This window comes from Hetaerina americana, unplaced genomic scaffold (genome assembly GCF_022747635.1).
Source record: "Hetaerina americana unplaced genomic scaffold, ioHetAmer1.1.p SCAF_4, whole genome shotgun sequence".
NCBI lineage: Eukaryota > Metazoa > Arthropoda > Insecta > Odonata > Calopterygidae > Hetaerina > Hetaerina americana.
In genome coordinates, this window is record NW_027286985.1 from 48,705,571 (window position 1) to 48,724,765 (window position 19,195).

Sequence of the window (19,195 nt, forward strand, 5' to 3'; positions counted from 1 at the left end):
TAAACCATAAACACAGCAATCAACCCGAAGGTCGGTTTAGTAGATGATGGTAGAGATCACCCAGTACTAAGCCCTATACGGCGTGTGTACATATATATATATATATATCGCATTTGGACAGCACAATAACGACAAAATAAAATAGATAACACGTAAAAGGACACTCAAATTTTAGATTTTTTGAGCTTTCATCTATATCTACATAATACCCCGCAAGCCGCCGCAAGGGCGTGCGGCGGGGGGTGTTATGTCACCAACCGTAAAAAGGAAAAATACCACATGCAAAAAAAACAACACGGAAAATTACACCCACAGCAGCGCGCACACTCATGCAAAAATCCCTTCATCCAATACTCATGCAAACACATATACCGCAAAACAACTTAAAAAACTGCACCCCGTGATGCAGCACGAAAGCCATCCTACAACACGGAAGCCAGGACACAACAAGCAAGAAATTGAAACATCACTACCACATGAAAATGCACCACGAAACACTCTACCCCTATAGAGTCTGTAAAAGGCAGGGAATGCGACCCAACGTTGCAGGTAGCAGGAATTTGCCCCCGCGGAGAGGGACGAGGGATTGAAAGGAAAGAGACTTAAAAACAGATGAACGGAACACGAATGAGGTCATTTGGAAAGAATGGGTTATTATAGCAAAACACATAAGGTTAGTGGAAGAGCATGCATTTAAATAGAACTAATTATTTTTTAGACGCTGAGGGTGGCAAGTGGAATTTTTTCTATCTTCTTATCTTTTTCTATCTTTCGACCTTCTCTGAGGCCCTCATCGAAGGCCAAAAGCCCAAACAATCTCAAATTTGAGTGTCCTTTTACGTCTTATCTATTGTGCCATTCAAATGTTATATTGCTCTCGTGAGTGCTACTACATTATCGACAGCAACAAACAATATAATAACACATAAAAATAACACTTACGCGATATTTCTTAATAATTTCGACGGAATTTAGCTCCGTCTTCTTCAAAAGAAACAGTAGTACTGGACTATGAAAAATCAGTACTACTGTCTCTTCTGAAGAAGACGGAGCTAAATTTCGTCAAAATTGTTAAAAAATATCGCGTGAGTGTTCTTTTCATGTGTTCTTATATTGTTTGTTGCCGTCCAAGTTTTTTTTATTCAACACTTCCGTGTTACTTCGACGATCTATATGTATAAATACACTCCTAACATTATGAACATTTACATGTTTACAATTTAAAGCTGCTTGTAACTTGCGAAACAGCGTTACTTTCTATTTTGTTAGGAAAAAGGAAGCTAGGAGACCGATGAAGAGACTAAATGTTTTATATAACCACAAAGCGCTCCGATTCAATTTCAAGTTGAAATGTTTGAACTATTTTAATGGGAAATTTATTCTACCCTAATTGAATTATAAGCTATCTCATTGGTTGGATGCACGTATCACGCCGTGGGAGTGGGACTCGAGAAACCTAGCAACCGGCTATATTCTCATTGATGTGTAAAGTGAAAATCGAGAGTTGAAACATTTCGGCTGTGTCGGCTGTTATGGGAGGGGGCTCATGACATTAGTCACTCCCTGCTTTCACAGAGCAAAACCAGGCAGACTCATGGGTGAAACTGTTTTTCCTCTGGATATGACAGACCGAGCGGCCGAGAGCATTCGCGCGTTCCTAGGTTCAGGATAAATGGGGAGACCGAGAACACAATGAACTTTCACGGATGTTAAGAAAAAAAAGCAGGAGATTCACTGGGGAAGAAAAATGATAAGGAGCACTCTAGGCGAGCATTCATGCACATGATGTGTCATCTGTGCATTGCAACCACCAAAAATGTTTTCCGAGCTGGGGTAATGCGTGCAAGAGATCATACAAAACGCTCGGGATGCAGGAAAAAAAAACTTCGCCACTCACCGTCGTGAGAGTCGTACATGTAGATTATTTTTTTCCATCCATAGTACCGCATCACGTCGATAATGGCACCGTGGTAGTCCGGCCTCATGCTAATGGCGTAGTCCAGAAAACCGGAGGATGGGGTGAGCACCTGTTTGGAAGACGGAAGCTATTGTCTGGTTAGGCATGCACGCACAAAAATCTTTGAAATATTTCATAATTAAAACATGAATGGAATATACTGAACAATGATGTGTACCAAAAACCCCAAAACAATTATTTCAATAAAAAAATGAATGTACTTCATAGAGCCATATTATTTTGCTCATCGGTTCATTGACTGTTCTGATAGCATATCACAAACAATTTTAACAAAAATATATTTCAAATATAACCCATATTATTTCAGAAACGTTTTCCAGAAGATATCATAGCAATTCATGAATATTAAATAACTTAGATGTCTTTTATTTTCTTCATTATAATTATATCAAAAATATTCATAACCGTATGAATATCGTAATTTAAAAGATATTATTAAACAGAATGAAAAAGCAATCAAGCCGATATTTTTTGTGAAATAATTTATGAAAGGAGAGGGCGAGCATAGGTGTTGACAAATTTAGAGGGAAAATTTATTCCTCGAAAAACCTCCGTAAAAAAGTCATCTAAACTGTGGGATAAAAGAATGTATTGGTATGTTAAATGTGCGCTGCCTAGCTCTGGATATCGCAAAAGATTTTATGATAGCGGAATATAATAAAATTAGGATAAGCCCCCTTGTATGTGTATATTATTTGGGCATAATTTATAAATGCAATACATTTCCGTATTGTATAACAGAGCAATGTCATATTTTCTACGTGTAGTAAATATAATAACAACACAAAATGTCCAAAATGGTATTTTCACTGTTGAAATAGAAGTGCAAAAATTTAACCAACCGTTTTGTAAGGTATCTAATTTACTATTTGTACGATTTAAATAAAACGCCAACAGATGAAACTATGGGACATAAATCCGTAGTAATATACATTAAAGTGAAACGCATACGAAGTACGTCCATTATATGTGTCAAAATACATTCAAAAGTAATCTTTGATTAAAAGCTCTCACAGCTATTTTATTCGGGGTATCCCCAAAACGATTGTGGGGCAAAGACAGCCTTAATTCCCTCACTTGGTTTATAGGGTTAAAAAATTAGTCAATTGAGAGCATTATATTAATAAAGTCCCTAAGGATGCTTTTTCAGAGATATCCTGTCATCAATTAACCTGTATAAAAAGACTCATATATCGCCCAAGCGAATCGTTTCTTTTATTAGCCAAATAAAATAAATGGTATAAACGTAAAAATGAGCTAAAAGATGGTCTTTATGCTTCTGAATGACTAAACGTGTTCGGGAAGCTGACAGTGCATCTACGTCCAAATCTAAGCACAAAATCGTCAAAGCACAAAACAAAACCACGCTCCCATTGTATATTCAAGTTTGTTCGCACGGCAGGAATATGCGCAAACTTTACTCCTGATGGCAATAAAGGCCAACGATAATTACTGTCTCAAAGTAAAACAATGTAGGCAAATAATTATAATTATGAGAGTAAAATCCTCCTTTATGACATATGCAAGTAACAAGCAAGCAACTAATTAAATGCGCTACGATGCGTTAGTCTTTCATACGCTCAAAGTCACCTTCAAAATGTTGCTCATAAAGAGTCCCACTTTGGTGGTTGATGTTTTAAATTACACAGCGGAGAGATTGTAAGAATGAGCCGTAAACACCTACCTTTTTCAGCAAGCAAAGCTCTGGCTTAAATGGATGACATATTTGTCAGGGCGATGCTTTTAAACGTAAAAAAAAGGATGATATTTTTCCCCGTGCTAGTATGCAATTCTCTTTACTCACGAGCAAACCTGGATCGGAGTTTTCACGGACTAAAGCGGTACTTCACACCCGGGAATAAGCACATAGGCTGAAATTAAACTGCTTGAGCATGAATCTCTCGTCAGTTTCTCTCTCAAGTTCTCTTTTTATCTCACAATAGTTCTCTGCCCCTTCTGTTTGTTTTGCCTTCTGAACATGCCCTTTGCCCTGCCCTAACATATCATGCCCTCTGTCGCTATTTTGTATTATATGCTTTGCTTGCATACATGTATTTGGGTGGGTTGCTTTATTATATCTACTCGTGTATAGAAAAACTGGATAGTTTTTTAATTAAAGCTAGAGGATGACACGTAATAACGGAAGAGATGGAGCATGATATACTGTACAACGAAGGTAAGAAGTAGAATTTGTAGTGAAAGGACGATGGGTGTCCATTCCAAAGTTAAAGGGAACGAGGAGGAGTACCAAAGAAGGAGAAGCAGATTTTAGCAGATGATGGCACATCAGACAGAATTCTTTAAAACAAAGGAGAAATTTCTTAGGCCTGGACACAGGGAAAGAAAATCAAGAGAAAGACAAGTAAATGGGGAGTTGCATCATGTCAGTGGAAATCACAACTGCTATGAAATATGCGACGGGTGACAAAGCGTGAGTGACAACGGTGTGAATAGTTGACATACAAGCTATACTGCAACAACACCTGCACGAATAAGGATTGAAGAGATTAACATAATTATGTAACAGAGACTACATAAGAGTCTGACTATTTTTTTCAAAATTCCAATCATTCACAGTTCAAAATGGGATAAGAAAATTTTAAGAGCATTAGACTGTCAGTTGAATCGTAATTGCAGCGAAGCTTTTTCATGAGTTATTAAATATAGCACGAAAAAAATAAGGAAAGAAAATGTAGCTGAGTTTAATGCGTAATAGAAAGAAAATTTGAGCGTTAATGGCAACAGGGCAGAATATTCTGAAGTGTGGTGGATGCCTTAGACAAGGATACGGATTATTTACAACAAAGTAGGTGACAGAAGATGTAAAGTTTTATTAAATTTCCTTATAGAATGAGTTTAAGAGAGGTGGAGAAATAAAAATGAAGCAAAACCTTGGATTTTTTTGGAATCTTTTAGAAAGGAGAACATGATACTATGAATTATTGTAGAATTGGCTCCAAGAATTGAAGAAAGAGACTGTTCCAATTGAATCTTGTTCTTTTATATATTAAACGTAGGTGTAACTTAAAAGAGAAAAGTGACTTTTTGGGTATACTGAATCAGAAAGGAATATTTAACATCTGATAGGTAAGAGTAGGAGTAAGAAGAATTTTTAATATATTACAAGAGTGAATATAAATGTAGATGAGGCATACAGCGATGTACAAAAATATTTTGCACATAGAGCCGAACAGCCTTGATGATGACGGGGTCAAAATTAACGACTTGCAAGTGAGATGTACATGGAGGAGAAAATATGATTGAATCTGTCACCTGCAGGTACGCTTAACGCGACAAGTCATTGAATTCCAGAGTTTATATTTCATTGTTAATCTTATGCTATTATCTTATCTTGGGTCCGTTCCAAAATTCCATAAAAATATCGTCGTAACTTTTGAAGGATACTTTTCGAAATAAGATTAGATACGTATTGTCACAAAGTGACGAACATTTTGAAATGCAATACTGGAACGAGCTTATGACATTCATTTAGCATGAGGGCAGAGTGATATGAAATATAAGTGTTCCCAGAGTAAAGCTGTAGCCTAATTCGTCGTTGCTATTCATCAGCCCGAGACGACAACCGAAATGAATAGCAATTAATAACACATTCGATAGGAAAATGGGTAAGTTAGCAAACCTTGAGGGATGATATCCTGTTTTCTAAGGAGACCTCTTTGATAGGTTCGAACTTACAAAACAAATGTATTCTGAATATGGACAGAATTTTGGAAGGGCCCCGCCTATCTCGCCTGATAACATTTTATAATTAGTCCACTCAACCTATGGTTGAATCATGACCATTGAAAATGCGAAGGTTCCTCCAATTTCCACCGATATAATAATGTTGATTTCTAGTTCTGAAATAATTTTCGTGATACAAAACGATGAGCGAGAACAGTCTCACTGTGAATATAACCCTGATGGCTTGAATTATTGTCAAGTGCAAGGCAAAAAGGAGGCATTTAATGACTCTGGAGCTCTACCTACCTTCTCCGGAAACCACGGAGTTACGAAGGGCATCTGAAATGTATTCGAATAGGAATGCAACGTGTCAAAGGAATCCGGACTGACGGCACCCAACATGGCGAACACACCTCGAGTGAACTGGTTACAGACTGGAAGGAAGAAGAAAAACAGTGAAACACAAAGCTACATTTTATCTGAATATTAAAAAACTGAATCATTTAAAGTGATATTTGGAAAGCCATTGCTTGATAAACAATTTCACAAATACTTTCCAGGCAAATTCATTGGTAACTTACTTTTTTTGCTAATAGGAGAAAGGCAAACGACTCAGCAAATGACTTTTCACCCATTAGAACTGTCGATAATTTTATTAAGTGTTGCGGTAAAACGTGCGCGGACCGTTCAATAAAAATTAAATGTACATTTTTTGCGTAATTTACAGTAAAAATAGTTATTTATTATATTGCTAGTTCAAAGCAATATATATGTATATATAAATATATATATATATATATATATATATATATATATATATATATATATATGCATACATATATATAAATAAATAAATAAATATATATATATATGCATACATATATATAAATATATATATATATATATATATATATATATATATATATATATATGTGTGTGTGTGTGTGTGTATACTCGTATATTTAATTATCCATGGTACAAGTTTCATAAATTTCACTCCAGAATTACGTCGGAGGCAACCGTTGCAAATTGAAACGTATTACTCAATTCACCTGCGATGGAGGATACACGCGTCGAGCAATACATAAGATTGATATTTTGTCTACGGCTGAACAAATTGTCAGAGGTCTAGTGGTGTGGTGAATTGTCTAGGGAAAGTTATGGCTGCATGATTTTTCGGTATTTAGGGGAAGGTGTATCTGCAAGTCACACCAGCACGTCACTGAAAAAAGGAGCATAATACATGAATGTACCGAAAATTGTCCAAGGCCCTTTCAATGATAAACGGCCACATTTCAAAAATACAGGCTGGATACCGCACAACTTAAACGCATGGCCGCACGTCCCAAACGCTACAGTTGAATATATTGCAACATCCTTTCATAGTTCAAAAGTTGTCCCATGTTACTTTTTCCTGTTCTCCAATGTGATGAAATACCATCACCAAAATGGTTTTTCATCATCGGAAACAGACGCAGACGAATTGAACAGCGGACTTGTTTCAACATGTAACGGTTGCAGCCAGCCAAATACTGGAGTCAAATTAATGAAAAATGTATTGCACATGCACAACACATTAAGATAATAATATGACACAATATCAAATTTGCCCACAATAAATTGTGCGATTATAGAATTTATGGTGATATTTCATCAAACAGTCATTGTAAACTTATTAATCAAGGTGATAAACATCGGTATTTACAGTTTGTTTCGTATATAATAAAATGGTTAAATAAAGTAACAATATACGTATTTTAGTTTTAAATTTAAGAAATCATAATATACCATTTAATGAACAGCGGCGCATCGACTTACGGCTCGTTGGCAATAAAATTTAACAAAACAACATTTTTGTGGGCAATAAAATTATGACGAATCAGATCCCAAGGTATCGCATTTAGTTCACATACAGTGTGCATATATACGAGGGTCATCCGGAAAGTAGTACCCGTTCGTGCCGCATGAAGTGCTGACGACGCGAGTAGCCGCTGGACGAGGTCAGATAGCTTCAGTGGCTTGTCTGCCTTCTCTGAGCCAAGTTGCGTGACGCTAGCATTGCCTGTGTTGTTTCTGTGATTGTTTACAATGTTTAAAAAAATTGAGAACGCCGCCAGTTGTGAAGTGAGGGCAGTGATTAAATTCCTCAATGCAAGAAACGTTCGCCCATGTGATATTCATCGCCAATTAAAGGAGGTGTATGGAGACAATGTAATGGACGAGTCGTCTGTTCGGCGGTGGTGTCGCAACTTCAACATGGGGAGGGGGAACACACACGACGATGAGCGTTCGGAGAGACCGTCTGTCATTACAGACCAACTGGTGAGCTCAGTTGACGAATTCGTGAGGAACGATCGGCGCGTCACAATTGATGACATCTGTGAGCATTTTCCCAATGTTTCTCGAACAATTGTTCATGAAATTGTTAAACACCATCTGCATTATGCAAAAATTTGTGCAAGATGGGTCCCTCGCAAGCTTACAGATGAGCACAAAACCAAGCGTATGGCTGCAGCACTGACGTTTTTGGGACGTTATTCTGATGAAGGAGACTCTTTCTTGACTCGCATAATTACTGGTGACGAAACATGGGTTTGTTATGCATCACCTGAGAGTAAACGACAGTCAATGGAGTGGCATCATGCTCATTCACCAAACAAACCAAAAAAATTCAAGACAGTTCTGTCCACCAGGAAACTCATGGCAACCATTTTCTGGGATCGACGAGGTGTATTGCTTATTGATTTCATGGCCCGTGGAGACACTATTAATGCCAATGCGTATTGTGAAACATTAAAGAAATTACGGCGGGCAATACAAAATCGGCGGCGAGGTCTATTGTCTACTGGTGTCATTCTCGTTCATGACAATGCCAGGCCTCATGCAGCTGGGATAACACAAAAACTTTTGCAGCAATTCAAATGGGAAACTTTCGACCATCCACCGTATAGCCCGGACTTGGCCCCTTCAGATTTTCATCTCTTTACAAAGCTTAAAGACTTTTTGGCAGGAAAAAGATTTGACAGCGATGAAGAACTTAAAGAAGGAGTGACCCTGTATCTCAATGAGCTGGCGGCGAAGGACTATGCAGCAGGAATACAGAAACTTGTCACACGTTATGACAAATGCCTTAATTTGCTTGGAGATTATGTTGAGAAGTAGTTTAAAGTATCCTCTTTCAAATAAAATTTTTTATGTTTGTTAATATTTACTTTTGTGTCTTTATTTCACGAACGGGTACTACTTTCCGGATGACCCTCGTACTAACGGATTCGAACTCCCAGGATGAATTTTCCGCATTCCGATATTTTACTAATGGTATTTCTCAACTAATAAATAATTTTAATTAAAGGATTAAACATTTATTTTGAATATGGATGACTAGAAGCACCATTTTCTTGAACATAATAATCTCTTCTAATTCATTTTTTCAGAAGATAAAAATTATGCCATTCTATTTACGTGCCAAAATACTTCGGATCGTAAGAATGTCTGCAGGGAAGTTAGGTAATCGTCCTCCGATGGATTTATGAAATATTGGGAATGATGATGGAAGATGAGGAACATAAGGCTATGAAATTGCATATTTAACCCAGTACATATTTAACACCTGTACTTTCATACGGCTGCATATTTACTAGTCCAATCTAATTTCATCATTCTCTATTCACAACGACCGCCACGTTGTTAAATCGCCATCAATTTTGAGCAAAAGAGGTATATTTGAGCTTTGTTCATGACAAAGCGGGTAAATCGCTCGCTGACTAACACGATTATCACTTCGAGCTGGGATGCTGTCATGTAATACGATGGCTTTCTTGTTGCTCTATTTAAGAGCGATATGACCAAAATCATCGCGACTGCTAATAAAATCAATGAAACACAATGCTCGGTGTTGACAGGGAAAGTGGATGGGCAAAAATGAATTACTGAGAGTAGGGTGCTGTCAGAAGCCTCACAAGTTAGAACAATTCTATTTCCATAAATGATCTCCAGCTCTAAAATACCGACGAAAATACACGCTAAAGAAAGAATCAATGATGGATACTTTATTGCGTTCACGTAGGTTCGTTGAAAACTTCAAAATTCACCTTATTTATATGTTGATTGAAAAAAACCAACAATAGCTGCCAAAAAATGTTTAGGGTTTTGCAACGGATTTTCAAAAGTAATCTTGAAGTATTTTTATTAATGTACAACATCTTCGCAAACTAGCATGTAATTTGTTGAGATAAAACTATTGCTTACCTGTCAATATTCAACATAGTACGTTTTAAAAGTGGCGTTTTATATCCCTAGGCAACGCAAATTGCGAATAAATTTGTTACAAATTTTGAATTATTCACTTAAATGAGAATAAAATTTTAAAATGGAGAATGTACAAGACATAATCGCGTTGTCTTCTGTAGGTTTCCCAAGGCGTCTTAATATTCATATTCTTCACCGAGGACACTTCATTTGTTTAATCCAGTGGACAATTAATTTCTTCATTTAATCTTTCAAAATACTACCTCTGTGGTTCAAACTCAATAGGTCAATGCAAAAATTAAAAGATTTGATGTAAGACGTTTGCTAAGCAATTCATCAAGAAAACTTCGAATAAATGTTAACCTGGACCACACGTACTTTTAAACCTCTCATAAAGAAATTTTAAACGAAACCACTAGATGATAACTTTTTAAAATTGGATAATTTTACATATTATATTGAGCATGAAATATTATGTATAAGAGAAAATGAGTTGTAGAAAGAAGCAGATAAACGACGACGTTTTAAATATGGCGGAAAAAGTGAGGATGCTGCCATTGTAATTCGATGAAGGCATAAAAGTTAGCGAAAGGGTCACTGAGATACGGTAAGGGCAGCAAAGGTCGTGCTGATAGGAATAATGATGGGTAGGCAGAGGAAAGGCTTTATGGATGTCGTGAATGCAGACGGAAGGTATGAAAAACTGAAGAAGAAAATAGTAAAGGGCAAACGAGGAGGTACCCGCGCAATACGTGGTGCATAGCGGTTATTGGGGATCGCCCGAAATATACCTTTACAAGGCTACCCAAGATGTTTCTGAGGATCATGATTGTTCAATTTTTTTAAGATAACCCTAAATACGATGGATATGAAATAAAATTTCATAAAATAAAACTTCATAAAATAAAACTAACGTAGTAGCCAGAGAACAAAATAGAACACCCACGTATAAAAAACATTCAACTTTAGGTAAAAACAGAAATATTATAGGGTTTTCCCAGAATGATATGGAAGAGTGAGGAATTCCGTAGATACATAGTTCATATCTGTGCTCACCATATTGAATGGAAAAAGCAGACGGATTGGGCACACGTGGTAAAAGGAGGTACATAAGAGGCGAGGAGATGAGGGAATAAAAGTCGGTCCGGGCGATTTCATTCTCGCCAGGATATCCCAGACCGGCCTCTCACACAGCATTCTTTTCTCCATCCCCCTTGATACCTTGCCCCTCGATACCCATGAAATATGGCATGCGAATCCCGCGCTCCCGATCAGAACGCCCTGCCACATTGACGCCCGACTTTTTGTGGTCTCCCGGGATATAACCCTTCCCACTTCCAAACATGTCCCCCCCCTTCCCAGACGAATACATAACAGCATTCGACCCTTTTTGGCACGGCGTTCCTCACTTCTAACGTTTCCTTTCCCGTCGCTTTTACGTCCTTGCGACCAGTTTCCAGGAGAACTCGCTGAATTATTCGCACTTATTTCACCATACAAAGTTTCCGCTCGTAGCTTTTATCCAGCGCTTTAAAGTGAGCTCCAGTGACAGTGAATGAAGGAATATGTGTGCGTGAGCGGACGGTTTTGTTTCATTTATTCGTATTCTACATTGGAATACTTTACAAATAAATTGGCACCGACAATATTTCCATCAATATAAATACAGTAAAAATTACCATGAAAAAAAGTGCGAGGTGAAAGGTTTAGCATTACGACTGATAAAAAAATGAGACGATGAAGATATATAAACATTTTTTAAATTCCTACCTCATTAAACTGCTCATCAGCATGAATAGTCTGATTCGCAACAGCGGAAAGTGTGATTTCTTAATTTCATCAAGCTACGATTGCTGACGGAATACCAAAATGCCACAAGGCAAATCCTCTCAAATTAAACGCACTCAAGAATCGGCGCTAATCGCCTTTCACGGATAAATGTACTTAGCCACAATATCATAAACAGTTGATCTGGGGTACCCGAAGAATCGAGCTATTTTACTTGGCGAACGCCCAGCGCGAACACTTTCGATAATCGCGGCCCTTCGATTGTACTCCGCACTTGTACACATCTCGCCTTTTTTATGTAATGACTGTTTACTAGATGCCTATTGCTTTCAAGAACACCAATCGCGACTTCCAGTGGAACTATGATATGGCGGGAAATTCAAATTGAAATTTGTCCGGGTTTAAGCGCCACAATATATCTCTATATATATATATAATATAAAAGGTGATTAATTAATTATGTCGAATCGATCTCGAATTCTTTCCGTCACGCGCCCTCTACGCAACTTCTGAAGTACGTTTAATATTATTCAGATCTCCTGCAGTTACCCCTCTTCATAACCCCACGCAAACCACTTTTTCTTCCACCCACAAATTTCAATCGATGGAGTTATCGCCAATGAACGTACTGCAGTGACTAAACCTTGGCGTAATGGGTACGATGTGCCCGCACATGCTCATACATCCTCGGACATGACTACGCGATTAGGTTACCACTCCCGGTGAGTGGTTCCGGAAGTGATTGATTCTCTTCTAGCCATACGGCGTGTTGGGGGGCTCCTCGTTGCATTGACACCACTGGAGAGACCAGCGTGTTCCAGTGGTTTCCTGATTGTCACCCGTTAGGATGTCGCGGGAATGCTTTCATGTCATTAAAAGGACAGAGATCCGCCGACGTCAATGTTTCACTCTTCTTCTCTACCTTGAGCTTCTTTCCTCAGACCATACCACTTGCATCCATTTACTTATTCCTCCCTTCATCATTCATTTAGTCCTTCATTCCGAAGGATGGCTGCTCGTGCCTCCAAAATACACACTCCCTTACGACGTGAGAGCAGTTTCGCCTCAATGTAGTCCCTTGATATTCCTCGGGAACTCTGCCCTTCTATTATGCTCCTAACAAATGAATTGTGTCCGCAGCTGCGCTCGATCCATCTTGCTATTCGTGTCATTTATATCATGTGCGAATTTAATGCCTGCCATGGATCACCCACTAACGCTGCATCTCAATTTTCCCAGCACCATCTTGTCTCCAAGCAAGTATGTACCAGCTTTGATTTTACCCGGACCTTGTGAGCCAACTCTTTGTTGGACGAAATCATTCCATCAAACCAAGAGAATGGTTTAAATGTACAAAAAGAACCGCGTGAAATTTGAGTCAGCACATGAATACATGACCACTATTATCTTTTCTTTATCATGATTATCTCATCAGAAAGATTAACATAAAATTTCAATACAGCAGTATGAAAATTTGGCTTAATCCGGTAAAACGTCCAATTTACCTGAATCCTCGCAGATGGAGTTCTAGAGCAATCTCCTAATTAATTCGGATAGAGGATCGCGTGAAATTAGGCTGGAGTCTACACGGAATCTTTGAACGCATCCATTAATATGAAAAAAATATACTAATCCAAGTAGGTCGCACGAAATAGCTCGCTAATCATTCGAGCGAAACTTACCTATTTGGACGTATTTTAAACGCTAGTCTGATTTTAACCCATACCCTTATTTAAAATTTGATGAAACACTTAAAAATTATAATCAAATGAAGATTTTACCTGATTTGAAATAAAACTCTCCGCGTTGATGGTTTTAAAATTCCATACGAAACTCTAATCTTTGACGGAATTCCCAATTTTAACCGACTGAACTCTCTTTCGACTCTTTTGACCGATGATCCCACAAGTATGAACTAAGAATTTTTATTGATCATCCTATGGAATCAATTAAGGCTCACGGGTCATTTTTGTCTCTCTGTGCAAAATTTCCTGGGATCACTCGCTCACTGGAAGCACACCTGCATGCTGTTCAAATTTAACTAAAATTGCCAACATTACATTTTATTTCATTTCTGCTTACTCGTCGTTGTAATACAAAAGGGTTATTTTCTATTCCTTAGCGAGGCACTCCACCGAGATTAAGTTGTCACAGTGAACGTTATAACCAGCCGGTATTACAATAATAATTCACGGACTCGAGGCCGAGATGACACACAACGGCCTCATCGTGATGGGTCGCGGAATCCCCGTGCGCCGAGCCGCATGAAATCGCTTAGTTGGGCTCGGAGAGGATGGAGAGTAAACCGCAGGGTGAGATCCGGAGGGGGGGTGGCGGGGGGGATGGATCTCGGCAGATCCGGGAAGATGGAATACGGACGGTCGGCGCGCTATGCGTTGATCCGCCACATCTCTTTTGAACCTGACACCACTTGGCATCGACTCTCTCGTCGACCTGACGGGACACAGATTTCCATTTCGACTGACGCTGAAGGGGGAGAGGGGTGGTGAGAGATTCATTCCACGCTGGGATATTCTCCCGTATTCCACCCGAAGTCCCATCTACCCCTCCATATGCTCCGCAAAAGCTATATGCCAGTTCATTAGTACTCTACAACGGATGAATGTTTGGAGTGTTTTATAAAACTGTGACGCAGCGTAGCTAGATAATGAATTTAACTCACCGGATTTGTACTAGAAGCGGAAGAAAATAATGGGCCACAGATTGGTGAATATAGTATTAGTTTCATTCCTTCTGGTAATTATATGAGGTTGGTGAGGAAATAACATGTGTGGCAATAGTTCAACCGGGACAATATTCCAGAGACACACGTCAACTTATTTGCAACATATTTAACCTAATTTGACTGTATAATTTAATGGATTAATGACAATAATGCTTTAATCATAAAGCAATAATAATTATATTTTTGAGTGATGTAGTAGAATTTTAAAACACCTCTAAAATCGCTTGTGTAGTATTTCATTGTTATAGAAATTATTGAGAGATAGCACCGGAATTACACGTCACCTGTGCCATTGGAGAAGTAATAAGAAATGGGTATAGTGGGGCAGTTTGTTAAAGCAAGGGCAAGGGAAGAGAGAATCTTAGGGGGTCGAAAGAAATTCAGTACCAGAAATACTCTCAAGGCAACTCTGAAAGTCGTTGAAAATTTCATCTCTCGCCCGACGGATGAATGCTGCACTCCAAGTAATTAATCTCAACGAAATATAAGTAGAGAACGGTATGTAATTGACAAATTGACACGTATTTTATTTATTAATTGGCACTTATGGCAAAGGATTTTCAACCAAACCCTTGGAGTGTGGAAGAAGCCAATGTGGAAGAAGCCAATGTCATCAGATATTACAGCAAAGTCATCCAAATGATTATTAGCTAGAAAGACAGAACTAGGCTAATTGTCTTTATTGCCACCACAAATCGCGGCAGCTATCAGTAGCCCGGTTATGAATGAGGCTCATATTTCTCGGAATAATAATTCTATTGACCGGAAAGGGATAGATAGGATAATTAGTCGCTCCATTTGAGTATGCTTTGCTTTAATCGGAGAAAATCACTCACTTTTGAGGTTCATTTTTATTGCAAATGACGAAAAAAGTTTCTCGAAAACATACGTTAATTCCATAGGCAATAAAAGAGCAATTCACTTAAATCGCACCCAGCAAAAATTAGCTTCCGCGAGAAAACAAATGGGGGAAAAAATCAAGGAGAGTATTTCCAGTAGTAAAGTATTTTGCTCAAGAGATATCCGGAATTAATCTTTAATCTAAAAATTATTGTGGATTATATGAACACTAGTGCATGATAAAGTACTCATCCATTTACAAAATCTAAGTTCCGCGTCTTTGCGAGCGATACAGGAGGACACATAATCCGTGTTCGATTCAAGATTTATGGCCAAGCCCAGAAAACCAATAAATCAAATGAATTTTTCATGGAGTTTCGAGGATCCCTCGCAGAAATTTTATAAAAATAGTCGAGCCATGTGATTCAGCGGTTGATGGTGCCATTAATTACGTGGCGTTTCCAAAGGGTTCTCCCCGAAACAATACTTCCAGCTTCGCGGCAGGATCCGTTTCATGAATTAGAGCCATGCATAAACGTCGAGTGGGCGTTACTCACATTTGGTGCTGCGAAGCGAAAACAAGAAGAAACAAAAAAAACGCCGCAACCCCGATACCAGCACTCCCTTTGCCTTAATTCAACCGGAACGTTATCCTTATCTTTCTAAGCCATTAGCGGCCGACGATGTGCTCCAATCGGACAGCTTGATACGGGGAGAGTGGAGGCGGAAAAGTGAGAGAGAGAGAAGCGTTGGAAAGACTTGCGTGGGAATTGAGACGGAGGGGTGGGGAGGACCTAAATACGAAAAGGACGTGGTGAAGAGGAGTGAGAGTCAGGAGAAAGGGCGAGCTACGAAGGGGGCTAGCGGACATTTTGAATGTGAGGTGAGCGTGAAGAAATAAATGACGGGCGAAAATGGGCATGTTTAACGGGGCGCGTCCCAATAGCCACCGTGTCCGCGATGTCCACCGTGCTCGTGGAACAGTTTAGGATGGAATTGACTACGGAAGCTCTGGTTGATCACGAGTAATCAAGGACAGTGATCGAAAACCGTCATGGATCGTATGTAGCCCTAACTATTCAAGGCAATTTCACCAATTGTGGCGATAACAGAGGCGAGTCAACAAGAGAGAGATACAGACTTGAGGATGCAATTATAAATTAACAGATTGACCATGCTGCGGTCATTTTTTATTCGCACAAGTACAAATAAAAGCTTTGAGCAGTGATCTTTTCACCAGACTGAAATGCATTGTATTGAAAAAATGAGTTCTTGTCTTAACATGCCACAAAAGGAATGAGAAAAAACAGTAGTTGGAAGAGGGCGGGAGTTGGGCAATGCAAGAATGTAATTGGGAGCTAGACCGCAAGGAAAAACTTGGGAACTTTAATACTAACAGCTCACAGCTCAACGGTCAACTTACATGTCCTTGTAACGAGTTTTTGTTGAATCTACGTATTAACGACATTGGCTCATTTTTTACAACTTGTCTGAATTTCAATTAGTGTGATTTGTGAAATTTTTATTACGTTTACGATACCATTTCGATGAACTGTAAAATATCTTTCGTTTTTGAGACGCGGTTTCCAGATCTAAAACCGCAAGCGGATAGATATTTTAACTATAATGGGCTTTAAATATGAATCTGCTTTGCACGCCTCATAAACTACAGTCTCAGAAAGAATTGCGGAAGCAAAAATGTAGAACAAAAAGGAAAGTACAAGCAAAACGCAACTTGTGTTTTCAAATTAGAGCGACAGTATTAGTGATTCCCCTTATTGCGGAATACATGCTGTACTTGACGTTCTTCATGTCACGAAACCCACGTGGGGTTCGCCGAGAAACCGCAGAAGTCTCGCTGTTAGCAGAAATAACACGTTGGACCTTTTTTATGGTAGGTCCCACCACTGACCTCCTACAAAAAAAACTAATTCCATCCGTTGTAGAGGAATAATGGAAATCAGGATAAGGGTGTCGTGACGCGCTGGTTCAAGCGAAACGGAATTTGCAAATAGGGTGAAAATTGTAGGGATGTGATAAGTAAAATTAATTTAGGCAAGGTAGAGGAAGCATACCAAAAATAGAAAGGGATTAAAAAAAAGGTTTGCCCTTAAAAATATACTTTTCCGCTCGTAATTGATAATGAGGAGGTTATTATTTCATTTTCAAGCAAGTAAGAGCATGAAAAAGTAATGCTCCAAAATATTCAAATGGTAATAATTGGATAATGCAGGTTTGGTTCCAGAGACGAGGAGAAAATATCTGTAGATAGGAAACAAGTCCTGGATTACAAAACGCATTATTCGAGGTTTGAAAGTCATATTTCAGGCGCAAGAAATCCCCGCATCATATACGTACTCGTATGTTTGATTTAAAGTTTGTGAATTCATATTTTATGCCCCAAATGACTTTTCATTTGACGAGTTTACTTAAACTGGTTTAATTATCTCTTATCACGAATTTTAACAATCATCAAAGTGGGATAACGGTAATTTAATAGCGGACTGTGTAAAATATATGCAAAGTCTCATTTTCTGATCCAATAGATTCCTTAGAAAAATAAATTCGTAAAAAGAGAGAGCATCTGAATGTGTTAGCATAAGTATATTTGTGTATTAGGTGTGCAGAATTTGAAAAGGAGATTAAAAAATGGCTGCGTAGTAACATGCTTTTTATCTTATTTTCGAAAACTCAATTGTGTTGACATTACGTGGTGCACAGCCTTATCATGACGACTCAACAGAAGTTCCATGGACACCTAATATATATATATATATATATATATATATATATATATATATATATATATATATATATATATATATACATATTTTTTTTTTAAAGGTAATATACCGATTAAGGTAGGTTTTTGGATGGACACAACTACCAAACAAACATTTTATTATTCCTAACAAAACAAAAAATCCATCATCCTACTCTATATCAGGTCCCTCTTATATATATATATATAAATATATATAAATAAATAAATATATATATATTTATTTATTATATGTATATATATATATATATATATATATTTACATATCGATGATATAGAGACGCTCACACAAGCAGTATAATATTTGGACGGCACAATAGAACTCAAATAAAATTGTTAAAACACTTAAAAGGACACTCACAGTCTTACTTGGCACTCAAAGTCTTACTTGAAGGCCTCGGAGAAGGCCGAAAGCTTAAACAATCTACGATGTGAGTGTCCTTTTAAGTGTTACTATTTTATTTGTGTTCTATTGTGCCGTCCAAATATTATATATATATATATATATATATATATATATATATATATATAATATACGAGGTTCATTAATTCAAGTAGTGACCTAAAAGTGGAGGTTGAAGTTCATAAAAATCCTCAGTTCCTTCTTTATCCAGTATTTTCGATGATTCCCCGGCATTGAAAGCTGGAGGGGGAATCCAACCACTTGGCCGGCATTAATGGACCAATTTATGGTTACAAGCCCCGCACGCAAATCATTGCATTTCGAATACGCCCGAGCTAACGATCCGTCTCCTGTATTGCTGAAATGACTTGAACGCATTGCCCTTTCGTACCAGTAGAGCGAAGCCCCACCAGGAAGAGCCCACCATTATGCGGATTGTGGGAGTCATAACGTACGCTGGACTTGACGAAAAAATTGACTTAAAATGCATTCATACTTCCATGCTGATTATGGTTAGTAAATTTTCCAAATTACACATGGCCATTTCATTAATGATTTCGTAGCACTTGCCGATTAAACCGATTTCTCCCCCTTTTCCCGAATAGATTCCTAGATTCATTCTGGAAATATGAGCTTAGGCCCTGACTCGTAAGCTACGCGACACATGGAATTAAGGATAGCACAATAGTTGGCAGGCTATCGAAAAATTCTCATTTGTGTTCTATT

General features: G+C 38.2%; 1 protein-coding gene across 4 annotated transcripts in view; it reads right to left on the minus strand.

Moving 5' to 3' along the window:
- The window catches only part of LOC139691891 (glutamate receptor 1-like), an 89,061-nt gene that overhangs the window by 44,091 nt on the left and 25,775 nt on the right, over positions 1–19,195 (minus strand). For 2 of the 4 annotated variants that reach the window (XM_071589823.1, XM_071589825.1), the window contains exons 3-4: positions 5,969–6,096; positions 1,898–2,027 (exon numbers count right to left, since the gene is read on the minus strand). In XM_071589823.1, coding sequence (XP_071445924.1) covers positions 1,898–2,027; positions 5,969–6,096 — 258 coding nt within the window. Of the gene's footprint in view, positions 1–1,897; positions 2,046–5,968; positions 6,097–19,195 lie in introns of all 4 variants that reach the window. The other 2 variants (XM_071589822.1, XM_071589824.1) reach the window with 1 other exon arrangement.